The sequence below is a fragment of the Oenanthe melanoleuca genome, chromosome 2 (assembly GCF_029582105.1).
Source record: "Oenanthe melanoleuca isolate GR-GAL-2019-014 chromosome 2, OMel1.0, whole genome shotgun sequence".
Classification (NCBI taxonomy): Eukaryota; Metazoa; Chordata; class Aves; order Passeriformes; family Muscicapidae; genus Oenanthe; species Oenanthe melanoleuca.
In genome coordinates, this window is record NC_079335.1 from 139,188,967 (window position 1) to 139,216,607 (window position 27,641).

At 35.1% G+C, this 27,641-nt stretch overlaps 1 protein-coding gene across 1 annotated transcript; it reads right to left on the minus strand.

The window, feature by feature from the left end:
- Positions 1 to 612: 612 nt before the first annotated feature.
- DYNC2I1 (dynein 2 intermediate chain 1) lies at positions 613 to 27,336 on the minus strand. Its single transcript, XM_056485001.1, has 24 exons — positions 27,224 to 27,336; positions 24,585 to 24,638; positions 23,354 to 23,774; positions 22,784 to 22,836; positions 21,850 to 22,176; positions 20,444 to 20,502; positions 18,672 to 18,729; positions 17,846 to 17,923; positions 16,491 to 16,686; positions 14,831 to 14,933; positions 12,517 to 12,646; positions 11,881 to 11,992; positions 11,355 to 11,449; positions 10,904 to 11,030; positions 9,840 to 10,012; positions 9,155 to 9,317; positions 7,847 to 7,960; positions 6,689 to 6,750; positions 5,601 to 5,652; positions 4,435 to 4,495; positions 4,089 to 4,185; positions 3,695 to 3,826; positions 3,170 to 3,393; positions 613 to 2,607 (listed from the first exon to the last, which is right to left on the minus strand). Exons 1-24 carry the CDS (start codon positions 27,236 to 27,238, stop codon positions 2,436 to 2,438), a joined length of 3,078 nt encoding a protein of 1,025 aa, XP_056340976.1. The 5' UTR covers positions 27,239 to 27,336; the 3' UTR covers positions 613 to 2,435.
- Positions 27,337 to 27,641: the final 305 nt, after the last annotated feature.

Consider the following 27,641-nt stretch of genomic DNA (forward strand, 5'->3'; position numbering starts at 1 on the left):
TAATCATATTTTATAGAAGTTATTAATATAGGTGAACTTTTATATCATTTGAATGGTCTCTATTATGTGGATCAGTTAATTTCAACTACAGTTCATACTGTTATGAATATGTATTCCAAAATTGCCCACAGGTGGGAAAAAACATGTTTACTAGGTCTGTTTGTGATAGCAATGTTTATATCCTACATCAAGATCATTCAACAGAATGTGTGTGCATGTGAACTCCTACCAAAGGTACCAGTAAAAATTATATCAATAGGAAAATACAGTGAACTTCTTTTTCTTTCATAAGAGTCTCATTTCTAATTAATCATGTTGCCTTCTTATGAATAAAATCCAATATCTTATATTACTTGACAATTATTAGAAGGAGATTATGGAAAATTAAATTTTTTGTTTGAAACCATTTCTTATATCCTTATGGATGGAATTGCTTTCCTTGTACTGTGGCCTGCCAATACGTCCCACTTTGCTGATAAATGCTCCAAAAGGGTTTTATCAAAATGTCCAACTGCTAAGATTGCATGGTCTGCACTCTAATGATCTGCATTTACCCATAGAGAGCATGAAAAAAAGAACAAAAGTTTTTCCTCAAATTCTCATAACAGCAACTGTCAGCCCAAGATACTTTTATTATTACTGATATTCTTACATTAGTTTCCAGTTCAAGAGGGGAAAATCCTTTAGGCAAAAACCATAGGTCCAGTGCAGGAACTGACTGTGAAAGAGTCACAGTCAGTACAAGCATAAGATAATAAAATATTTGGACATTTGAATTCAAGCATACCTAACAACAGCTGCTCAAAAGCAGTGACAAGTATTTCTGTGCAAAGCCTGACACTATTTTTTCCTTTCTGCATATTGAAAAAGCCCATCACAACGGCACACAGCACAAGGCAGAAAAAGTCCCAACCTTTGCTTACAGGTTCCATATACAGAATTGGGTACACTAGAGAAAATTCAGGACAGGAAGTACTGAAAGGGATGAAATTATATTGGAATTCCTTCAGAAGATTGATCTGGGAGGAAGGGGTGTGTGTCTCTCACTTTGGAATGGAAAGAGTGAGAGATTTGGATTTGATTTTTTTTTATGATGGGTGTCAGTAGAAATGCTCTGATACCTTACTGGAAAAACTACCTGCCCTTTCTTTATCTGGATTACTAAAGTTATTCTTATTTAACTTGCAATGTATATCACTGCCAGCAATGAAGATAAGAAGGGTCACTTGTATTTATGGACATGAAAAATAAAGTCCATGGCTAATCAAGGAACTAGGATTTGCAAAAAGGATCTCTGAAATATTAGTATCTCCAGCAGTTCTTTGGGCTCTCTGGATCTGTGCAATGGACAACAACAGATACACTGCTGAAGTGGTGGATGTTGTTTTCATAAGGAACTCATTTTTTAATGCAGTGACTTGGCACCATCATGTGGCCACTTTGAGTTTTCTCAACTTAAGTAAAAATTTACATAGAAAAACGTTAGAAAAATTAATTTAAACTTAGAAATATTTCAATCTGTTTTAGAAGGAGAAAGCACATACCTTAAATACTTCTGTTCACTAAATACTGAATACATTGTCTGTCAATTGTTCCTTTTTTTCACCAAATCTGAGCTTGTTTAATAAAGGTTCTACTCATGTTCTTTAAGCAAGGTTTTCTTAAGCTGGAAAAGACATTTTCAGTGCTTCATCTTGGTCCAACCCTTACTAAAAGTGTACAAAAATTAGTATCATATTGTAGACAGCTGTCCTCTTCCTCACTACAAGAGCTTTGAAAATTATTTGCAGAAATAAAAAGGTAAATATTTTCTGGTTTACATCTGAAATCCCAATGGATATAGAATTTCAGTAAATCTCCCAGGCATATTGTTCGCATAGTTCAATCTAAACGGGGAATGAATCTCAGAACCTGAGTTAGTCAGGTACTCCTCTTGCACAGTTTCAGGGTCAAAATCAGAAGACAGAAATGTGTGATGTAATTTGTATTTTGATATGTTTGCCTATGGTCTTTAGGTAAACACAAGAAAGTTTTACCAAGCATTAATGTTTAAGAGGCCCAGAGGTGGAAATCTCCTCACTTTCAGGTTGTGCAGAAACACAGCTTTATGTTTGCCAAAGAATTGCTGTAATTTCTTTCAGAGTGAAATAACAAGAAACAGCAGTGCAATTTATAGGAATGCATTTTTGCTATTTTTTAAAAAGATATGTACACCTAGAGTATTTTCAACAAAGAAACACAGCCATCATGTGTTTGAGTACAATAATGGTAAATTTGATTCTGCCATTTTTATGATAAAATATATTGTTTCAGTTGAAATAGTGTATTGATAGTCTTTAAAATATATACAAGTTATATACAAATTACATTACAAATTTTTTAATTGAAGTAAAAAAGAAACCACGTGTTTTCCAATAAATTGTACAACCCTGTTTCTAAAAAGATTGCAATAAAATAGAATACAATTTGTCAGATTCCTCAGGCTGAGGCAATGCCCACTTCCTCTTTACATACTGAATGTCTATCTCTCCAGACTCCTTGGCCAGCACCATGCCTAACAATCCATTTGCTTTTTCTGGCTCTCCCAGCAGAGTCATAGTTGAAACCCTGAAATAAAAAGAACAGGAGAGTGTTTTTTAATTGAGCCAAAATAAATAGAAATCGGTCCTTTCAAACAAGTTTGTATCAGGTTGCTTAATGTCAACTAAATGATTCCTCTTTTCTGCTCAAGTCTCAGCATGTTATTCAGCTTTTCACCAGTTGCAACCATTTAATGTAAATATAACATGCAATTCTTCCCCCATGCATTTCATCATCAATTTCTAATCATGTTTGTAAATTATTTTGATCTTGTAAAAATGCAAAATGTTTGATGGCATTTTCCACTGCAGTGTAATAAATTTACCAATTGTAATATTTTCTCCAAAAAGTAGCAGTGCATTGCTACAGTTTAAAAGGACACAAGGAAAACTTCTAGTTAGAGGGATATTCAGCAAAGCTAACTTCAGCATAGGGAAGACAGTCAAAATATAGCTTAGTCTAGCTTGTTTGCACACCTTCAGTAGTTCATAAAATAGAGTTAGAAAAGCAAATTCTAATGAGCATTTAAAGTCAAGCAAAAAAACCCCATGCAACAATATTAATATTTTGTTAAAAAGAGACCACTTACTTCTCTGATGGGATAGTCTGCTTTGCCACAGGCAACAAGTCATTTTCCAGAAGATCCCAAATGTAAACATTGGATGATGCATCCAGGGCAAAGAACACAGCAGGTCTGGTCAAAGCCCACTGCAGGGCAATAATTGGCTGGCCCTTTGTGCTGTCATTCCACTGCATGAGAGGGTACTCTGATGTCATCTGGTGTAATCTAATACTTCCATTTGAACAGCCAACCTACAACATAGATAAAAAGAAAATACCTTCTGGAACAAGACTAAGTAATATATAAAACGTGCTGCTTAGACACATTGCTTACTGGTGGACTTGGAGTGATGGGTTAAGGGTTGAACTTGATCTTGGGGGTCTTTTCCAACCTAAATGATCCTATTTTTCTCTGATTTTTTTGGTCACCCTTCACAGCAGATTTGAATTAATGAGGTAAATCAACTATCACATCTAGTTAAATACATCAAATTAGAAATACAATCTCAGCAACTAATTAAAAGATGAAACTTCTATTAAAACATTTTCTTACCAAAAATAGTGGCTTTCCAAAAGGGAAGAAATCAATTGCAGTGATGCTTATTGATCTCAGTCTGCTCTCCTGGGGCCTGAATAGCTTTGGAACAACTTTTAAATCATGTCTTGTACCATGGCCTACCAGACCCTATGAACAATATAAAGAAAATTAATTAAACAAAACAAAACAAAAGTTGCATTATTGGTATTACAGGAAAAAGTTAAACAATTCATGAGCTGATGCTTTAAAAGATCCTTACTAACCAACAAATTTTAACAGCTAAGAGATTTTAATAATATAGTCTCAAATTATACATTTTATGTACAGTCTACTGGTAAAATTCCAACTTAGTGAGACAGATTCCAAACAAAAATACTAACAATGAGATGAATTCCAGCACGGTACTCACAATGTTTGTTCCAACAATGAAGTGATTGGGATTAGAAGACAGAAATTTAATACTCAGTGTCTGTGGCATTCTCTGGCTAAGATCCTTTGGGAAAAGGCTGAGGAAAATGGCAAAGGTGAAAGATGACATTAACACAGGGAATTGTCTCCTAAAGTTGTGCAAGTACATACTGAAACTCTTGATCTAAAATGTCTATGACTAGATCTAGGAAGAAATATGTATTAAAAAAACCTACAACAGAAAATAATGTTAAATATATCTTATGTTACAGCAAATTAGTAAGGTATAGAAAAAACTAGCTATGTGAGATAACATGTGCAAAAATGAAATGCCCCAGTTTTCTTACCTGTTACTCAATTCCACAGTAGAGCTGTGTACTAATTTCACTTTCCCTCCGGGAACTAAACCTAAAATAATAAAACATTATTATTTGAACTGATTTAAGCACTTTGCATTAAAACATGCAATCAATAAATTAAATCATAAGGTAATAAGTAAAAGGATATTTCAATATTAGTTTACTGTAGATACAGCCTTTGACATATAAGAATCTGACAAAATTTAGAATTATTTGCCACAGAATTCAAATCTGTAGAATTACAATCTTTGACAGAAATAGAAATATAGTTACATGTTTCTTCTTCAGCACTCTGTAAGAGTACAGACATGGTTAAAATGCACATTTATGTTACCTGGATCTTTGACAATGAATTATGGTGATGCAAAAATGCATCCATAAAGTTGGTCTATGTTACTTGTTAGCAAAAAACAACAAAAATAATTTAAATCCTTCAAAGACAAGAATTTTTTGCAGTGGGAAAAAATTTTACTGTTGGTTGCAGTAAAAATGTGTCAACACATATCACAGTTTTAAAATGTACCTCTCCATAGATATAATGCTCAGCTTTAGCAACTTAATACAGCCTGACACTGCACATGAGCTTATAGAAATTGATCAAAAATTCTAGTTTTGGCATTACTTCATTGTTTATTTAGGTACTTTTAAGTGTAAAAGGATTTTAGTCACATCCTTTTCCAGCCAGGCAAGCATGTACGTGTAAATTTGTTTAAAGAACAAAGAATGCAATTTTCTTTATTTACATAACTCAAAAAGGGCTGAATGGATTTGGTTCTTCAGTCTTTTCATAGAAAATTTTTCTCATGCTAAATTAAGTATCTTACCTAAAAATGAGCTTTCAGGACAATTCTCAAAATGGAGACACAGGCAACGACAAAAGCACTGTAACAGGTTTGGTTAAAACTAAAGTACAAAGAGGAGGACCAAAGACATAGAATTGCACATTCTTTGGAAAAAAAAAACAGCACAGAAAACTACTCTGACATTGTAAGAAATGTGGCTGTCTGGTGGCAATTACCAATACAAAATTAGTAGATGAGATTTAGACAGCCATGAAAACAATTCTCATAACCTAACCAATAACCTCAAACATCAGCTATGAACTATTCAGCATGAATCTCTTCCTCAGTAAACCTCTAACATACAGTACTCACCTAAGTCAGTTTGTGAACCAGCTAGATCCACTTTTTGCAATTCAACAACTACCTGAAAAGTCAATATTTAAAATTAATAAACAATTGATATTTACCAGATTTCAAAGTTTTTTAACAAGTTGCAATAGTAAGTAATAACTCTAAAGGACTGTTTGGAGAGGAAGGTCTAACATTACAATGATTACAGGTAGATTCTCTATTCCCTGTCAATGTCTGCAATTCTAAAAATAGCTTCACATGCCTGCTGGGTGTTCCCTGGTGGAAAGCAAAGTATGGAAAGCTACATTCTACACTTAATTGCTAGTTGGCATCTTGCTGGGTTGGTCAGTCACAAAAAAAAAACTACCCTAAACAAGGAATTGTAACACATTTCCTGTGCTTTCCTACACACATGAATAAAATGACACAAACTATTTATGAAATAAAAAGGGTAGATAATGTGGCCTATATCTGTTGCTACTGAAGTTACTAAAGTAACTAAAATTAAGGCTTTCAAGAACTTGATTACTGACACAGAAGTTAAATACTTTTTTTCCTTATTATTCACAGGTTCAGCAGCTGGGCCAAAACTGCATCAGGTAAAAAACCACTGAAAACATGTGATAGAAGAGTCGTAGGACAGTAATTAAGAGCAGCAGACCTGGTGCTTTCCTGACCATCATATTTTAGACAAGGAAATCTTATCCTCTGATTTTCCCTTTTTATCCTTCATATTTGTTTTATATAAATTATGAATTTAATTTCTCCCTTACATTCAATATCATCTCTGACACCACTGTGATTTTAAAATATAGCGGTGGGTGAAAGATGACTGAGGACTATTAATCAACTACTGGAAGTATGTTAACATATTTTTATGAAGTAAAACTGTTGATTGCCTTTTTTCATGAATTTATGTACCTGTTAACACTTTTGCCTAAAGATATCATTAGGGAGTCAGATCAAAACTTTTAGAGAGAATTCCAACAGAATGGTTAGTGTTACTGTACTTTTCAGGGAGGCAATTCTCATTGGAAATTTAGAATTTGGGTTGTTGTATTTGAAGTATTTTATTACACATTTTACTCTCTCTTTTCATACATACTCACCCACATATTGAGGATTCCATTTTCATCCATTGAAGCTATCTGAAATGGAGGGCCTGATATTTCTATGGAAGAGATGGCAACAATTAATATTCATACACTGACCTTCCTGTTTAACAGTAGCAAAGGATTTGAATATTCTTTCCTACATTCCATTTCCTACATTAATACATCCTCTGAAACTTCTGCAATTTTCTCAGCTGCATTAAAAGTGAAAGTTCCCTAATTCTACCAAAGGTAAAAAAAGGCATAAAACTTTCTTTACTGACAGCGTGGTCAAATATTGGAGCAGGATTCCTGGAGAGGTGGTCAATGCCCCAGGCCTGTCAGTGTTAAGGAGGCATTTGCACAATGCCTTTAACATATATTGTAACTTGGTCAGTCCCAAATTGATCAGGCACTTGGACTGGATGATCCATGTAGGACCCTTCCAACTCAAGCAATCTGTTCTGTATCTCTGTCTATTCCAGTATGTGCAGTTTGTCCTACCAGAAAGGTAGATGACCTCAGGCTGCATCCTTTTTAAAATGTCTGGATTCTGCATGGACTTTGGAAGGGAACATAAAGTGAAACAGATGGAATCTCATAGAACCTGCAATACACAGCACATTTCTTCAAACCACTATGGATTTCAAAGTACAAATCTGCAGTGGTAGTGATAACATCTTCCCTAGCACACTGTCTGAGAATTTGAGGATGTGAGGATTAGAGTTTCTTTGCAAAGGCTGGTCATGAGGAGAACAGGCAAAAGGCACAGGAAAAGCCACCACTTAGAGCCACACATTTTAAGTGCTTTCAGATATAAGTAAGTCGCTCCACTGACTCAGACAGGGATTTTTTTTGGATGTTAGAGAACACTAATACTCTTCCAAAGACAGTTTTTGAGTGATAATTTGTTTTATCATGGAAATATGGTCTAGAAAGCAGACATTATAACAAGCACATAACCACATCTGATGTGAAGCTGCAATGAATGAACATTACTTAAAAATGAGAGCAGAATACAACATGAATGTCGCATGCAACTGATACTAGCAGCAACTGAAGAGGCACACTGGGATTATAAACTGAATTTTGGCTATATATTTTGATATATTTGTTTCACTAGACACCTAAAGAAAGACTCAGATGTATTGATGCTTAGAAGAGCAGTTTACATACCCTCCTGATATGAGAGGCTTGAGAGCCCATAACTGTGGTCACTGTTGAGAGAAGTTGAGACAGGTTCCACTGCCAGTATAGGAGAGGTGTGGTTTACTGAGCTCAGAATGCCATCTGTAAACAAGGATAATGCAAGATAAACATAGTATTTTCCACAAAAAACAACAACAAAATCTTCATCACTTTTTAGCTAATGGGAGAATGATGATTACAAAGAAAGAATGGCAAATAATGAACTCTGCACAAGTCTCAAATACAATACTGCAAATTGTTTGAAAAATTAAAAAAATACTACTAGATAAATCAGTGTTTCAATACTTCTAATTCACTTCTCATTTTCCAAATGACTGATGCACCGTTTATGCCAATGTACCAGACATTTCATTAAAGTCTGCCATTTCAGGGTTCGAATTATTTCAAGCTCCATAAACAACAGAGGTAGAAACAAAACACTGTTTAATATGAAAGAAGACAAAATTGAAGAAAAATTACTCTTAGTAGAAAATATCCTGAAAAATCCTGAAACAAAGTATTCGCCACAAGAAAACACGTATTTACCCTTTAATAACATTTTAAGGCAAATGTGTGTTTAGAGTAAATTCAGTGTGTGTTCTTTGTCAGATACTCATGATTTCTGGACTTGCTCTGTGCACTGAACTTAATCTCATTTAAGACTGAAAGCATTAAAGCTTCCTAAGTATCTAGCATTAAATCTGCCTGCTTACATAAGCAACTACATGAAATTGTACACATCCATTCGACTACCAGCATGGAACACAAGACCAAGCATCTTTGACCTACTAAAAGAATGAAAAGTCTATCTACAATCAACTACTGTTTACTTTTACATGGCTGCAGCAATTAGAAACACTTGTGAAGAAAACAGGGTTTTTGTGAATATGTGTAGTGGGAAGTTTTATAAAAATAATAATACCACAGCCAAAGTGAAATCAGAAAATCATAGGATGGTTTGGACTGGAAGAGATATTAAAGATCTGTGAGCAGGGACACCTTCTGCTGAACCAGGTTGCTCAGAACCCCATCCAGACTGGCCTAGAATACTTCCAGGGATGGGGCATCTACAGTTTCTGTGGACAATCTGTGCCAGTGCCTCACCACTCCCACAGGAAAAGATGTCTTCCTAATAACTAAGCTAAACCTACACTCCTAATAAAATTATTTACAAATTTATTGCTATATGTGATTCTTCATGCTAGGATATCTTTCATTAACATTACAGAAACATCAAGATTTAGGTGACAATTTCACTGTGGACAAAGTGACTGAGCAGGATGCACAGATGTTCACCTGTGGAAAAAGTGGGAACTCTAAATGTCCACTCAGTTTCAGTGATCATCATACAAGGGTGCATTCTTGAGTCTTCTCGAAGATCCCACACCAACAATGAACCATCTACTGTTCCAGCAAAAACTAACGTTGCTTTACTGGGACTAAAGCAACAACATATCACCTGTAAAACAGTAAAAACATGCAGGGTTGATATTATGATAAAGGTCAATGGTTTGATGAGCCTGAAATAGGCTTGTGAGCACAAAATACATATTACATGGGTTTATGGCAGAAAGGAAATCTATTTTGAAAAGGAATTAGGATACAAGACCTTCAGTAGTGTAATCTGCATCTACTGTCATAAAGCTGAAAGACTCAATTGAATGGGAAGGATGAGTAGAGACAAGTCCTAACAACATCTGAACCAGATGTTTTACTTCCATTCACTCTTCAACCATGAAATACAGTCAAAATTAAACAATCAAAACAATCAACAAAAGACCATGACCATCACTACAATCTGGTTCTGGAACACAGAATAGAACAAAAATAGTCTTTGTTCACTAGGCTCAAATATGTTTCTCAGAAGATAGGAGATGACACATTTTGCAGCAAGACAAAAAAAAAGACCCAAAGTAAAAACAAAATCTTTAAATAACGTATTGTAATTGATGGACAAATATACAGTGTTATTAAAACATACCTCTGAATCACATATTAAAACTTTCTGAGGACTGGAGGGCTGCCAGATGTTCCAAACACATATAATGCTCTTTTTGCTCAGCAAATCAACACCTGCCTTTTCAGGTAATCCATGAACAGAAAGTAGTGTCTGCCTCTGAACTTGAGAGACATACAAGCAGGGTATTTTTCGGCCTAAACCATTAAAAAAAAAAAAAAAAAAAAAAGCCAAGAAAGAAAATCAATAAATTTAAAAGCAAATTAACTGCAAGTGAAAAAGCATATTCAAAGCTGCTATAGCAACAAATGAACTAAGATGCAATTATGATGAATATTTCTATAAACACTCTGCTGCTTTTGAAGCTATAGAATAAAAAAGGAGGGACTAGAGAAAGAATTCAGAATATTAGAAGTAGAAAGCAAAAAGGAAGAGAGTCAGGAAATTAATAGAATAATTATTCTGGACATAAGCAAGCCAATCTGATCTGATGTCAGTATATACACTGAAAACTAAACTGAATCTCAAACAGGAAACAGCACAGGCCAGGCTTTTTTGGTTTCATCTTGTGTTCACATTAGATGACGTAGGGTTCTGTGTTATAATACGCCTTCCTAACGTAATTACAGATGTTCTATTTTTCCCTTTTCATCTGAACAGCTACTGTTTATATGGAGAATATATAATTGTTTTTCAAATATATCAGGCTACAGTGTCCCTGTTGAATAACCTTTATTTGTAACTTTGGCCCTACTGTCAGCATAAAGAGCCCAAACAAAATTATACCCCTTGGGATGGCCTTCAACAACAGGGACAAGAAATTGCACATATCATGTTAATTGCTGGCTTTATTTCTGGTAGGAATAGATGGAATATATTTATTGTAAGATGTTCTGATGTTCCCTATGTGAAACCAATGTGCATAGAGTTCCAGCAAGATAAGTGCAATTAAAAGGGACGCAGGGTTTACATCATCTCTATATCCTGATATGTGCTGTTTGCATAGTAATGACAAGGAACATGGCACTTTGCATAAGAAAGAAGAGATCACTCTGTACACTAAAAGGTGTAGAATAAAGTTCCCTTACCATGGAGGAATGGCTGGTTAGTATTTAACTGGAAACAGCTATCACTAATAGACAGACTGGTTTGTCGAGATCTTAGTTTCCTGGGTTGTGTTGCAACTTGATCTTCCTCTAGCAAAACAGCAATCACCTTTCAAACATAATTACATTTATAGAAATAAAAGGGTCATCTTATCTCCAACTTTGCTATTTGTAGCTTTCTAAAGTTATGTGGATTAATTTCATAAAACTTTATCAACTGTCTTTTTAATTTTATAACTTTGCAAATACAGCTTTAGAGATATAAAAGTTGCAAAGCTCTGATTCCATTCCTTTCCAGAGAGATTATTCTCTTTGATAACAAGTATTATTTAAGTAATTTACTTAAATTAGTCAGAACAAGAACTGTAAGTGATCTATCACACTATATACTTATGTACCCAGCTCAGAAGGGATATTAACGATATAAGTATACCTGGCAAGCAGACCGGAGAAAATTTGCTAATCTTTGTGAATCAATTTTAGGTGTTGGAGCTCCATTCACTGATGTATCCTGGCTGTTTATGGGACCTATGAAAAACAGAAAAACAAAAACCAAATTTGAGATTTCAAAAGGGAATCAGTTAAGAAGTGTAAGGACAATTTAATTTTTAAGCAAGAGTGTCAGGAACCAACTTATCTTCAGCAGAAATAACAGCATTGGAAAACAAGATCTGTTGAAGACTCATTTTTGCTGCCAACAGAAGGAAAAACTATTTCTGCCACTTATTTTTCATACCTTCCACATGAGGATTCAGAGTGCCTATGTCAGTTTGCTGTCAATGCAGCCTGCCATTCTATAGATTCTCACAAGTAATGGATACCAAAGAGAGAATTACGTGACATGCAGTCATCCATAAGTGAATAAGATTAAAAAGTTCTTATAATGATATTTATAAATATCATTATTTATAAATATATTTATTTATATTATTTATAAATAAGATTTAAAAGTTCTTCACCTCCAGATACAAGAGCACTTTCTCCTGGATGCTGTGTCCATTTCTCCAGTGTCTCAACTTCTTCAGTCTGGATGTCTCTGTCGAGATTGTCCTCGTTACACTGAACATATGCCTAAAGTAGAAAGACAAAACTATCAATATATGGGGTGACACAGCTAAGAATGACAGCACATAACTGAATAGAATTTAGTAATTTTAAAACCAGAATTTAAAGCTCAACCTCTTCTCTTTGTGAATTCAGACCTCAGCATACTGACACCCTGTCACTATTTCATGCATACACATTTTATCACATTTCACATCAGAGTGCTAAATAAATAATATTACAAAAATGCAGATATGTAAACACAAACCCAGCATATTTGGGGACACTAAGTCACAGACAGGCAAAAGCCCTTTAGAAAATGGGGAAGGAAAAATGAGAGTCCTCTTCTAATACTGAAAGGAAATGGCCTGTCTGGCCAAAAGTTTCAAGATCATTGCTTTATAGTAATTGAGGCTTAGAGATGAATATGATTAATTTATTACTTTATGTCCCGGTAGCTTTAGCAACTATGTTTTTTTAAGGAAAATTATTTTCCAGAAGGAAAATCAGCCCTTTCAGGATTTAAATATTACTATGAATTTGTTACGCACCTGCTTAGTGTTCATTTTACCAAAATTCCTGATATACATGTCATACTCATTGACAGGGGGCAAATCCAGTAATGAAAAACTAACAGAGAAATCCAGGTCAATTAGTGGGAGAAGTTCTGAACTCCGTTTTCTTCAGGATGAATTACAAGAGAAAAACACAAAAAATGGTTAAGACTAATATTGGTATTCTTAAAGAAAGACAACCTGATTTTGTATCTAACAATCCTTTATCTATGGGAATTGAAGTTGTACCAAAATTAATTAGCAGATAAAAATGTAATATCAACAGAAATACATAGAGTTAAAAGTTAAAAGTTAAAAGTTTTCATTTAATGTTACATTGAGATAATTATCATATTTGAAAATGCAACACCAATTGCAAATGGCAAACTTAACCTGGTTTATTGCTAAAGCCAAACTATCAAAAGCTATCAAAACTATCAAAATATCATCTTGCCTAAGTATTCCAGAGCAGTTCTGTGAGGTAACAGATGGATGTCTCTTTCTTCTATAGTTAGGACAGTGGCTAATTCTCCTAAACTCATTTTATTAACTCACATCACTCATATGTGTACATGCTTTATAAGATCTTCTGTGATGTCCTAGCTTTGTTACACATATGCAGGAAAAGATTGACAGTCATTGTCACAATTCACACAACTATCTATCTGCTATCTATCTATCTGCATTAGTGCCATAAAGCTGTCAAGATATTTCATTTTAAGAGTGAACTGCTTGAATTACACAAAGATGTCTGCTTACAAGTTGGTTCCAGGCTCTTGCTGTAGTACACTGTGAAAATTAGACAAATTTTGCAGTCTCCCTTTCTCTCCTTTGCACTTGCAGGTTTTTTTTAATGTACTTAAAAGTAAGACATAAATACAAACCAGATATAAAGATGGATCTATAGCAATTCCATATCTAAACACCCTTGCAGATGCATATTCTAGGTACAGATTCTTGCTGAGGCAAGATGGTATTTGAAAAGGGACAAGACTAGAGCTAGAATTTCATCAGTATTTTAAAGTGAATTTTTCTTTATGCATAAGGACAATTTTCACATCTCCTTTTTGCTACTTGATGACAACTATTGCATACTCTTATCCACATTTTACTTGTGCTTCTTAATGTATCATCTCTTCACAAACATGGGCATAGATTGCTGAGATCTAACTCAAACATATGAAAGTTGCTTACTAGTTACAAATCTCAATGATATGTGCAGAAAAACCGTTAAAATAAACTAATAAGCTTGTATTTATCATTTACAACTCCCAAATGCCATTTCTTTATGGGATGCTTTCAGTCTATTTACTAGCAGTAATGTATTATCTCAAGATTAAATTCCACAACTCCTTCCTCTTCCCATGAAAATGCTCATTATCATCACAGGTTGTGTATGCTGTTAGCATTCACACAGTTAAGAACACAGTCTATACCATGACTGTATACCACAATCAGTCATGGTACAGAATCAGCTGAGGCTGACAAACATTCCAGAAGGCAATACTCCAGAGATGGCTTTGTGAGTAATCTGTCTCTTCAGTCTAGAGAGGAAGCCTAGAAAATGAACTTGTGTAAAATTTGAGCACATAATTTTTGGCAATGTGAACTAAATAATTTAGACAATAAAATCTCCCTTATGTGAAAATTAGCCACTGATGTCCAGCTGTGAAACAACTGAATTTGATATTAACAGTAACATTTAATTATCTTGCTTTATGAATCCAAACATTGTAACAGAAAATTGGACACATACACAGTGCTTCAGACAAATCTGGAGCCCCTGGCAAGTTCCACAAAAAGCAGCCATTAATTTGTTTCTTTAAAATACACAGATGTCTTAGATATCTCAAATATAGATCAATTTTAGATCAGTAATAACATGTTTTTACAGCTACCAATGTTATCCCTGAACAGGAATGTGCCATTTTGGCAACTATATGCACCATATATTCTTGATTATTTCAAGAAGTTACAATTCTGCAGAAACCTGATGGCAGCTGAAAGGCTTGCTGTTTAGTATTTTAAGTCAATATCTAATTAAATTACTGAAGCATTACACAAAGAAATTACAATCCTGACAACACGTCAATAAAATGATGCACATAAATTTATATATATATACAATTCTCTTACAAAATGACATGCAGCAATACCTGTAAATTACATATACTTAACTAATTGCTGCTAATTAATAAAATATTCCATAAGTCTCAAATTTATAAAGTTCACATACTTCAAATATAATGAAAAACTCTGCATCTCACACGGTGAGCTGCCATTTTCTGTGGATTATTTAATGTACACTTACTTCTGCTTATTGGCCATACTTCGGCTGCTTTGTCTTTGGTTTGCCATTTGGAAATCCATGAATATTCCACTAAAAGAGCTTCTGACAGAAGAATCTTCCCTTTCTGTGAGATTGTAAAACACAGTGTTACAGTTCACACTTAAAAGGGCATGAAAATGTTAAGCAGTAAGTCTAAAAAGCTGTGGATTTGTTACAACACAGCTACAAAAAGTTCCTGGTTCACATGTTACACAAAGTGCTCTATTTTCAGTACAATGAGTTTAACCCCAGTAATGGACCAGCATATAGCCCTTACAATTGTTCTTCATCAATCAATTGAAAATGACTGACCATTGTAATTTTTACATTAGAAAATTGATGCAGAAAGTCTCTTTCTTTCTCTTGCCATCAGCAGGTGCCTTGTTCCTCTTTGTACAGTAAAACACTGTCATCACTTCTAAAAATTGCATTAAAGTCACACAGACTTCACCATGTGCACACTACACCTCCGAGTAAGAACTCAGATAGAGGAGAGCCTCATCAACACAGGCTTAACTAATGTCCTTAGATGAATAAGGAAAACACTGAAAACTGCTCCTTGAAAAGCCACAGTTAACAGACCAACTACAACTGATGTCACATATATCTTACTCCCTTTCCTGGCTAGATTGTAGCTAATTGACCTCAAGACCCAACTTCCAGTCAGGACTAAAGTGCTTCACTTCCTCACAGGATGACTGCATTTTTAGGTAATACTTGTAAAATGCCTTTAAACTTATGAAAATAATTGCCAGACTGATCAACCACCATTTTAAGCAAACAAGATCAAAAGTTCATCGAAAAATGAACATGTTGTCTAATTAAGAATAAACCACCAAGTGCTACAATTCTGTATTATTCATTAGAAAAATAATAATTGCATAAATCTTCTGCAAGAAGAAATTCCCATTACAGTATGATGGTTCTGGCTGCAATGACCATTAACTGAAAATCTATTGACAAAACCAGAAAGTCTTCTAGGCTGGAAAAGACTGTAATGTCTTACAGAAACTCCATGCTATTCTTCCATGACTGTACTAACTTTGAACCAGAATAAAAGGCTATTAAATACTCTTTTGCACAGTTATTTTGTCTGGTTGTTCACTTCAGTGCAGACTGCAAAGAAGAACCACAACTGTACTTAAATAAGCAGCTCTGGCACTCACAAGTGTCAAATTAACTTAATGCCAGACATTTCAGAAACAGCTTGCATTTAAAAGTGATTAAGTGCTATATATTTGACTAGTATTGATATTTTTCTTGCCTTCCCTCCAGAACAGTTGCTTCAATTTTGCTTAAAAGAAATTTAATTTAATGGTGAATTTAATGCCAGCGGAAGCAGAGTGTTCCAGCACTCCTCAGGTTTTCAAAATCCAGACTCTCATATGCTCCTCTTACCCAAAATAAGATGTATTAAATGTCAGTCTGTACTTTTTATATTTCACACTTTAAATGATTACTAATGTCTATGAATCATTTAGTAATGTGGACGCTACAGTGCTTAACACAAATCTACATGATTCACCCAGAGGACCAGATTTTGGTCTTTAGGCAGAGTTTTAGAAAAAGTAGCCAGCTGACTTGTAAGTTTTATGTGTTACTCATACATTTAATAAAAAAGATCTGGTATCTAGTCACATACCCATCACTGCTTTCTTTTTTTCATTTTCCAGTTTCTTTGGCAATGGAGTAAAAATTCTATCATTTTCTGCAGTAATTGCTCTTTGAATTTCTTCAATTTCTGATGTTCTGGAAAATTGAACCTTTCTTAGGTCTTCTTCTGCATCTCCTACATCACCACTTTTGTCCTCATCTTCTTCAAAATCATCTTCATAGTCCTTTGAACGTAACAGAACTTTCCATACTTAGTAAACACAGACAATAGATGTATTTTTCATTATTTCACAGAAATTATAAAATTATGTCAAAATAAAAACCTCATACAGCTGGCTATAAATCCTCTGATGGAAAGGCATTCTAAAATAACCAATGGAAAGAAAACTGCATTTCTTGATTGTGCATAATTTTAATATAGAGAAGATAATCTCAGTGTTGTTCTACAGTGCCCAAAACAGTATTTTTATTTAATATCCTAAAGTAGATACTATATGTTTAGGTGAATTATGTGCTCTTCAAATAAATAAAACAACAGTGTTCAGTGGCATAAATGCTTCAGGGATGTATGAAGTTGTTTATTTGACAGTTTAAATTCAAGCTGTCCTTTAATGGCAGGTTCACATTAACTAAACTGCCACTCTCCCTGTCTATGCCTAAGGGTCATCCTTTAATAAATTCCCTTAACTAAGACAATTCATGTCATGCTAAAATAATCACCTATCATACACGATATGAACAAGTCTTAAATGTGCTTATTTCTCTTCACTGAATGGTAAAAAGCTACTGCAGGGACCAGCTCAACAGTGGAATCTTCACTCCTGACAGGAGTGGAGAAGAATTCTGCTCTCACTGAACAAAGATGATTCTAGTTCAGCTAACAATTAAAGCACATCCCACACACTCTTGTATCTTAATAGCTTTAAACTAGACAAAAGAGAGCTAAAAATAGGGGATTCAATTAAACAAATCAGTGAAGTGAATGCTGTGCATCAATATTTTTCTCCTATGATATTTTTTCAGTGATAAATGAACAGGCTTCTTTTGATTTTTATCTGAAATTATTAGCTCTGATTATTTAAACATTCAGCATTCTTCACAGAAAGTAATTTAAATAACTGAAATCCACAAAGGCAGAAGAAAACATTTTGTGAACACTTCAACTAAAAAAACACAAGTCAGCTCCCAATCTCTGATGAAAACCAACTAAATATACAGCAAGAGATTTTCTACATAACATTAGCTCACTAGCTACTGTTAGCCAGATTAAGGTCACTGTCATCAAAAAATAAAAACCGTGTAACATCCTGTTTATTTCTGTGAACAACGTTATTTCAATACTTAAGAATTACTTCAGACAGACAACTCTATACTTTTACTTACTTCAAAGTCATCTTCATAATTTGGTGAAAAATCCTGAAGTTCTGTGTCTGGATTAGAAATGTGTGTATCTTTCATTTCCTAAATGAGAAAAATAAATGAAACCGTTAAATAATCTTACCAAAAAAAAAGATCTCTTATCTGCCAAGTCTTAGCATACAATAAATTGATAGTTGCTGTTCTCAGATATTTCTACATTTTCAAGCAAACATATAGCATATAGTTTATACAGATAAATAAAATCATATTATCAAGTGATAATTACTGTATTAAACTAACAGTACAGGAAGAAAAACAGAACTCAACCTTATCGTGGGAAGACCAACTGTTTTTCTACCAGTATTTTTATTGGAAAAACATAAAAATTGCTGCATTGCCTACAATTTCATTGATGGTGCTGACAACAAAATAAGATTTCCCTACACTTTTGAGGATTTGACAAAATTACCCCTACACCTAAGTTATACTGGGTGACTCAATCCATTAATACAGTAGTGCAAATGTTGAAACCAGGAAAGCAGAGACATGGATACAACAGGAGAATAAGATCATTTTTATATGAAAATAATTTTTCTAACATTGAATCCTCTATTTTATTTACATAGAATAAGATTTCTGGTATCTCTGCAATACCTTTCTCTAGATTTTTAACTTGATTAAAATAATTGCAAAAAAATTTTTATAGTAGAGTTGGGCTGTATCTGCACCGATTGCTCCAAATAAACCCAAGTCTATGCAGCTTCAGAATTGCTTAAATTTGGTTCTGTCAGCACTTGTCCATTTGAAAATACTAATATAAATAATTTCAATTCCTCTTCCTTAGTTTTACCTCTTTTCTTGGGTCTATATCCTCTTTTTCAATGAGTTTTCCTTTATCTTGTACAGTCCTATTTAAAAAGAGAATAACAATTTTATTGGTTGACTCATAAGAAGTTTCAGTTTTGTTTTCTGGGGATTTTGTTTGTTTTAGGGAAAACAGTTGGAAATTTCCAATTAACTGAAATTTTTCTACAAGTAATTTTATAGATCTCCATGATACAAAAGGATAATGAAGCAACCAAGTGATTAACCAGGAAAGAATTCAGAAACTTTGTCCAAATTTAACACCTATAATTGCATCAAAATGCAAGAAAAAGTAGTGAAGAAAAAATTCATAACCCCACACATTTATTACTTGTATTCATGTCTGCAGCCAGAGATAAAGATCAGGTTGGTGCAATATGCTTAAAAGCTATAAATCAAAGACTGATTTCAAATCTGGTTTTTCATTCAGGTGTCTTCTTTATGAGGACAGCACAATCAGGGTCAGAGAGGAGGAGCAAATCAATTACAAGCTTTGCTCCTCAATAATCTCTTTTATAATTTTGTAAGTAGAGAGTAAGTAGACAGTATCAGACTTGAAGAAGAGAATATTTTTATTTCTTATGTATTTGTATATACTGCTGTTGGAACTGACAAACATAGGAAAAGGCAACAATAAAAATTATAATTTGGCTGGATCCTGTCATGACAAATTGGAGTGATTCAACATTAACAGTGCTTGAAGCTGAGGCATGGTTTCAGGACATCTCACTAAACCATACTGCCCTCCCTGCCATTCAGGAATGGCCAAGCTCTTCTTCCCCAGCTATGCAAACAATGACTCGGCCACAACCCCAGCAGCAACAGCTTCAAAACATTGCCTGAATACTCAGCACTGCTGACACAGCTGAGTGCTGTTGCCAGGTAGCATCCCAACATGAAATATTTCAACAGGAATACACTTCCACAAATTCATTTCAGCCAAAGTGGTCTGTTCCATGCTTAATATTAGTAATACTCAGCCAACACTGGTAGTGACTTCACTGCCAGTGTTCCCAGAAGCAAATAACCCAGACTTGTTTTGAGCCAGGAAGCTAAACTAGGGTTTAAGAGTGAGAATTGCAACCAACAATGTACCCAGAGAATCAGACTTCAGAAAGTTGTGTAAGAATTTCACAAGAATTAAATAATTCAGAGTACTAGAATATACAGGAAATGTCAAGATTTATATTTGCTAGTTATAAAACTTAGAAATAGAATCCTGAAATTAGTTGATCCTACTGAGGGTATCTGGAACTTTTCCTTCCATATTCAACTGCAAACTTGCTATATATATAAATATAATGTTTTGGATACCCTAGATATCCTAGTTCCCAGGATAGGAACTGCATATTGATACTCAAACTAACCAACAAAACACAGTCCTATGCAGTTCATCATGAACCATACATGTGTTCATATGACTGCACAGTGAATTTCCAGGTGGTAAAATACAGCATTATTGTCTCCCAAACTAAGTGCCTAGATTAACATATATGTAGTTTACAAGGACTGAAAAACATCTCTTGCTACCCTGCTGAAGAAAAAATATTTAAAGGAATACAAATACATACATTTTTACCTGAATCATCTTAGAGGTAACACAAAGATTTTTTTTGTAACTGTACTATTAGGCCTATGAACAAAAATTACACTATCCCTAGATACATGAGATTAAGAATTTATGCTTATTGGCTTGGCAGTGACTGAATCTTAATAGACACCATTTAGTAAATAATTATTATAAATCTCTGAGTTTACCTTACAGGCTGATGGCTCATTTCTTCTTGAATCCTCTCCTCCTTTTTGTATTCACTGTTCTGTGAAAGAAGTCACAATATTCATGAGTCAGAAATGCTGGGAGGGAATATGTATATGCACCTGTATTAGTAGTATTCTCATCACACATTAAAAAAGGTTGCTCATGAATTGTTTCAATTCCAGACTATTTTTTTATTTCAGTCATTGCTTGTACGATGCTCTGAAAAACTGGCAGGGGCTAAGGGCTGACCTTGGAAGGCTATGGCAAATCTGTTCCAAAAAATGAGATTTTAACAGTATGTATTCAATTTACACAAACTGGACAGAGGTACAGAAAACAGGGCATTTTTAATCCCCAGTAGAGGGACTTGAATCCTAAATTCTGTATTATGAAGGTTTGCTTAAGTTTGGTATTCAATAGGTTGTCTCTCTACAGAAACAGAAAACAACATATAAATCTGGGACAGAAGTATCAACGTGTGTGTGTTCTCTAATAGCTACCTGAGTAAATTTTCAAGGAAGTCAAACATTGAGCAAGCCCCTGATAGATTTTTGTTGTCTGCTGCAGTCAGTCAGTTACAGGAATCACTCATGGGGGGCCCCTACACTGCAAATTACTCATATTGTCTCTATAAAATATATTTCTGAACTTTTATTTCAGAACCTTGTACATCTTCACTCTTTAGGTAGCAGAAGAAACTATCCTAGACCATCTCAACTGTTGCACGTCTCATAAAATTTATTTGATTTTAAGAGTTACAAATTACTAGTGATTCCTTTCCTTAGTCTTGTTGAATAAATACTTATAAAAATCAGTAAAAAAGGTCAAATTATTGATTAAGCCTCTAGGATATGCTCATGCATCATCATGCTCCATATTAGAAACATAGAAGATACTGTATGGCTTCAGAAGTAGAGGCAAACACCACAAATATAAAGGGTCTATATTGACATGCCTACTTATGAGTTCGATAGCTGTGCTCCCTTCTTATACAACATAAAAGTAGCTTCTATTAAAATCATACTTTTTGCTATAAAGGCAGCCTTCAATGGACCTCAAGCCTTATAATATCTCCACTTCAAAGTGTTTGTAAAAATTTCAAAAGTCATAGCAAATAAGAATTTTATGAATAAAAGACGTTTCTACCATATAGGTGGTTTTTTCTTTTTTTTTTTTTTTCTTTTTTTTTTTCTTTGTTTGTTTTTTGGGTTTTTTTTTCAAATTTTATGGAAGAGATCAACTCTGAATTAGCATACTTAAATGCAGATGTAGGATTTTCATCTACCACTTTTTCCTCAAATTTCAGAAAATGTTGACTTAAAATCTTAGCATTTTTATCATTTCCCTATTGACAATACACTAATAATTAAAGTAAGTGATAAGGTAATGCTTTAACAAAACTTACCCTCAGATCATATTTTTTTCTTTCATTTTCTCTACTTTTTACTCTCTCATTAGCTTCTGCTTCTGGCCTTTCTCTGTCTCCATGGGAAGATTTTTCTTTAGATCTCTTTGATTTATGTTTTTCTTCCTCTTCCTTCCCATAATGTTTATGACTTTTCTCTTTAGAAAGCCTCTCTTTTTCTGTTCCAACTGAATGTTCTTTTTTTTCTCTATGTTTTCTTTCTCCCTCTTTATCCAATTCTTGATATTTCTCTAACTTGTGTACACTTTCACCTTCTTCAACTTTGTAGACTAAAGTTTTCTCAATTTTCTTTTTTAAATCATTATCCTGCAAAGAGGAAAATAATATCAAATGGTTTAAAAGTTCTCCAAGACTGTTCTATCTTCACAAATCTATCCATATTTGACCATTAAAATGACTAAATTGTAAGTACTTAATCATTCCATCACATGGCTCTTTCAGCAATTTTTTTATTTCCTATGATAACAAGTTTCAAATTATGGCTGTACTTGAGTTTCTTCTAGGTGTTTCTTCTAGGACACTGCACATTTTACTACAGAAATTCTTTGAATTATATGTTCTTCACACAGAAAACTAATTCTTGTCTACTAGGTGACCAGTAGACTAGTAGTAGATTAGTGTCTACTACTCATCAATTACCCTTGTAATAAAGGCATAAATAGCAGAAACTGTGTAGCTGTACTAAAATGAAGCACTTCTTGCTATGAAATTTCATGTTTACTTAAAAAAAGAACAAAATATATCATTAAAATTGGGTAACATATATATTTTGTTTGTGTTCTGTACACTTGTTATCACCTTACTATCTATGCATCTCTTTCATTTCTTGGGAGTTACAGTCTGATCCAGTTTCTTCATTATTCTACAATTTTATCTTATTCTGTTATGGAAACACTTCAATAACTTCCTTTACCTTCTGTGATTTATGTCTTCTTTCTCGCTCTTCAGTTCTTGCTTTCTCCTCCCCTAGAAAACAGATGTATAAATTAGGAAACAGGTCTTATAATATTAAAACTCTGTACATAATTAACACTAGCATGTAGGAAATAGTATTTTAGCTATGTGTTTTCTCTAACATAACAGCTTTCTTAAAAGGAATTCTGTTGAAATTCTCTCTCCAAAGCTGGCTACTCCTTCTCTCATAATGAATCCCTCCAGTCTTATGTGATGATAAGAGTAATGACTCCTGCTACTCATTTCAGCAATCCCCCTGCAAGTGAATGGATCACTCAGGAGAGAGTGTCTAAGCACTGACCAACAAAACCAGTGACATCCATCCCCTCTTCAGAGGAAGGGAAACAAGCCTCAGTTTTTCTAAAAGCATCAAAATAAAACTAGGTTATCAAACCATTCCATAACGTACACATGCCAGTAGTACTCACACCTGCTTGTTTTATCCTCTCTGCAGTTGGGGTATGGTTTCAGAGTATCCTATCTAAATATCAAATATTTCCAAGTACAACAGCAACCCGAGGTTACTTACCCAAACGATGCCTGACTTCTCTTCTTCTGTGATGTTCTGTATCTCCCCCTTCAAATGATTTCAGATAATTTTGTGGATCTATTTGCTTTATCTCATATGTCTTGTGCTTTTTGTCTCGTTCTTTATCAGTCTCCCTGTCTTTAAGTTTTAGTACACTGTGTCCCTCCTCCAAATGTGACTCTTGAACTTTATCTTTGTGTCTCTCTCGGTCTTCTCTCTGGTGTTCTTTTTCCCTTTCTCTCTCCTTCCTTTTCTCCCTGTCCCTTTCACTGGATTTAAACCTCTCTCTTGCTCTTTCCTTGCTCTTCTCTCTGTCTCTGCGTTCATGTCTGTTAGGGTCTATGTCATGAACAGTCCTCTCTCTCTGCAGTTTCTTTTCTCTGTGTTTTTGGTCTTCATTTTGAATATCTAGTAGCGATGCCTGAAATAAAATTAAAATTCTATCATTATAATTCAGCAATTTATTTTGATAAGAGCATATTTATGTGAAAAAAATATTTGCTGGACTACTAAATGTGTATTTTATTTCCCAAGCCTGCTGATACAGTTCTAGGTTTACTTCATAAATACTAACATTATGTCTGTGTTTATCAAAAAAAAAAAAAAAAAAAAAAGGGACAATAATAACACATATTGGAAAACAGCTTTTAAAAAATAAATAAAACCTAATATGAATATCAATATGATGTGACTGCAGCCTGAATGCCTATTTGACCAGAGGATAATATAATTAACCAGTTTTAAAACACAGGACAAACATGATAGATGATGATAAATACAATAGATAATACACACTTCAGGAAAGTGAATAATATATATAAAGCAGAGCTGTCACTCAGATTTGGGTGACCACCAAATCAGACTCCATTGACTGCTGTGTGGTTACTGTAACAATGTATTACTCCCATTTACCTAATTTAGAAATTTGTAGGGTAATCTTATACAACTCATGTAGCTAGAAAGAGCTGAGTGGGGCCAGCCTCTGGGTAACCTTGGACTGGAGAGATTCCAGAACAGTCAGTTGTGACAAGGAACTCAGCAGTATCATTTATATTCAGTGATGCAGATTTAAAGCATCTGGTGCGCCAGGAAGTGTTAAAGAGCTACTGCAGATCCCACAAGGCAGAGTGGCTTGTGGAACAGAGTCAACTCTTTATGTTTAGACCACCAATAAATTCTAGTGCTGTAAGGCAGCTCAATATCAAGACTAGCAGAAATAAAATAAATCCACCTTTAGGTGTTTCCTAAGTTCCTCTGCTTTCCAAGTATCTTCTTTGGTTCTTTTCTAGAAGAGAAAATGCAGAAAAGACTGAGTAACCAATATGCAGAGAGAAGTAAATCATTTAACAATCAATCATATTTCTAAGATAAAGACCAAGGTACACATAGCAAGTATCACTGGAAGGATCATGCAAACAGTAATATGATTTTGCTCTAACACTTATTTACAGTAAATCTCACCTGACTGGACCTGGAAGAAGCCTGAAGCTCAGACTACATGTGTAAGTTGACTACACCTTAAATATTTATATGTAGCACTGAAGGGAAAAAGCAAAAAGATAATGAAACTAATCAAAGTACATGATTGTTTCACTAGAGTGCTCCCTAGTAAAATTGGTTATATTTCCTCTATCCACATTTGCAGAGCTCCTGCACTTGGCTGCTAGACTGCCAATAAAAAGACTAAATAAAAAAATCATATTGTTTGAGATCACTAAGGGAAAGGAGGAATTTTAATCTATTGAATATTTTAACTAGTTCATTGGAGGATGATGACCATATCCAAAGTGACATGATCAGGCTATCCTAATTGTCAAATTTAGACTTGGCAATAGCTACTGAAGATTAACAAAATTATCACTGATAAATATTGTAATGATGAGCTGTACTGGTGGAAGAAAAGAAACATATGGTGCCCCTTTTTTTTTTTTTATTGTTTATTTATTATATGGAGGTGGTATTTTAACAGTAGATATATATTTTAAATTATTCTACATGAAAAAAAAAATCTTGTCTTTTCAAACTTGGATTTTATGGAAGATTGTAGTGGACTGGTAAACTTCTAAAGTCAATGAGAAGTCCCAAGAAGGCAGTATTTGTAACAAACAGAAAAGTGCCTTTTCAGTTTTATTTTCTTCTGATACTTAAAAAAGACAAAAAAACCCCAAAGAATCCAAATATTTACTACTGCAGAAAGATGAGAAAGTAAAAACAATGCTGATAATTGCCTAAAGTCAAGCTTTAAGAAAGCCTAAGAAACTCAACAGAACTTGTGTGAATGTAACCTGGAAGGAAGGATATGGATGGGAAGAGAGCAGAATGTTGCTTTATAGTCTCAAACAGTAACCTATTTAAAATCATGTTTTGTTTTTAGACAATACTTAGGTATGTATCAGCAAACAAAGGAAGAATGCTAATGATGTCAATAGCATAAAATCAGCATAGCCAACAGACAACATCAGATAAAGCAGCTTCAGATTTATTTTTAAGCTGAGGCAAAAAGCACACAGCAAACATTCACAGGTGGCTCTCTGGCACCCAATAATATGCATCTGTCAGTTTTCTGGGATCTGCAGTTTTCACCTCCCCATCACAACCAGAAACTGCTGCTTTTGTGTATGATGATTTTCCACTTAAATCTCTAATTTTGCAGAAGTATAATAAACCAATAGGGAAAATGAGATATTTTATAAAAGCTTGAGATCTCTGTCCCTCTGTAAGTAAATGTCCACACAATAATGTTTCAGACAAACTTTCAAATGATTTATTGAACTTTCTCACTGTCTGCTAATTTAGGAGTACTTATATACTAATTTAAATCCAGATTAAGATTAATTAATTACTTAAATGACACTGGGGTTAACCTTAATTCATCCACCTGAAAACATTCAGCTCGCATGAAATGCCACAGATTTACTGAACTCAAAAAGCACTATGAACGTTTTTAACACTTAGGAATCTGTCCTTTGACCTAAAGAAAAAGAAGTCAGTGGAAAAAAGAACCTTTAGATAAACTTTGAAAAAGAATAAAGGGGCTTCTTCACTAACAACTAGAAAGGTAAGAGGTTTTCAGAGCATACTGTTTTTAACTAATTTAAGAACTCAGCTAAATGGCATTCAAAAAAAAAAAAATAAACAGAAGATCAGTAAGACAAAATTCTGTCTTAAATTTTTAAGCCAGAGAAAAGTACTTTATTTTTGGCATGTAAACATTTATCCTTTTTATTTCTAATATGAATTGCCAATTTGAGAGCCCTCAAATAGGCAAGAGCAGACTGACAGAAGCAGCAAAAGGAGGGTTCCTCACTCAGTGTGGCTGCTGTGTCACTGTCTCTGGCTCTACGGCACTCCCACAGCGACACACCTGAAATGTTTTAGATCAAAGCTCTACTTTTCCATCACAGCTCACCAGCTCACTGCTTTGGCACTTCTAATTTTTCAAGTGAAAATGGCACACAGTAATTGATGTTAGCACGCGCATGTGGTTTTGTTTCCTTTATTCCGGAGCTCTACAAACGTTCAATAATTGAACACCTTAATGTAAGAGTTACGTGTGTTCCCGAAGAACTAAAGCCCGACAATTAGCGCTTACAGGAGAATCAATTATTAAACACACTTTTATCCAGAATGGAAGCAATGGGTATTCCCGTAGCCACGATCCCTTCTGCAGGAGAATGTGCGGTGGGTACAACCCCCCTCTGCCAGCGGGATGAGGATTTATTTCCTCGCCCCGGCGGCTGCGGGGGGGATTCACCGCGCAAACAAAGCGGCCCGACGGGCCCGGCAGGGCCGCGGGGCTCTGGGGGCTGCAGCCGAGACTCCAGGGCTGCTCCCCGGCCCTGCCCCGCTCTCCCGGCCGCCGCCCCTCACCTTGTCCCCCTCCATGGGGCCGGGAGGCCGCGTCCGCCCGGGCCGCGATCGGGCGCTGCTGCGGGCCCGCCCCGGCAGCCAGGGCCGGCAGCCGCTCGCCGAGCGATGGATGCGGCGCCGCCCGCGGGGAGCCGCTCCCGGCCCGGGACATCCGTGCGGCCAAGGACGGGGGAGTCCTGCCTGCAGCGGGGACAGCACTGCCGGCAGGGCAGGGACCTGGTCCTGCTCCTCTCGTCAGCCCGACTGAGGGACATCTGGAGTCTGCGTCCTGTTCGCGCTCCTCCGTACAAGAGACACAGGGACCCTGGAGCGGGTCCAGCGGAGGGCCACGAAGGAGCATCTCTGCTCGGAGAAAAGGCTGAAGGATCAGGCTCTGTTCAGCTTCGAGAAGAGACAAGTGACAGGGGACCTCGTTAAT

Bases quoted from the DNA above. Each gene is read 5' to 3' on its own strand.
- DYNC2I1 (XM_056485001.1), bottom strand. The intron at 11,031-11,354 runs GTATACTTATAT...TATGTTTGAAAG, and splicing joins TTCTCCGGTCTGCTTGCCAG to GTGATTGCTGTTTTGCTAGA. The intron at 7,961-9,154 runs GTGAACATCTGT...CCTTGTTTACAG, and splicing joins AGTTCCCACTTTTTCCACAG to ATGGCATTCTGAGCTCAGTA.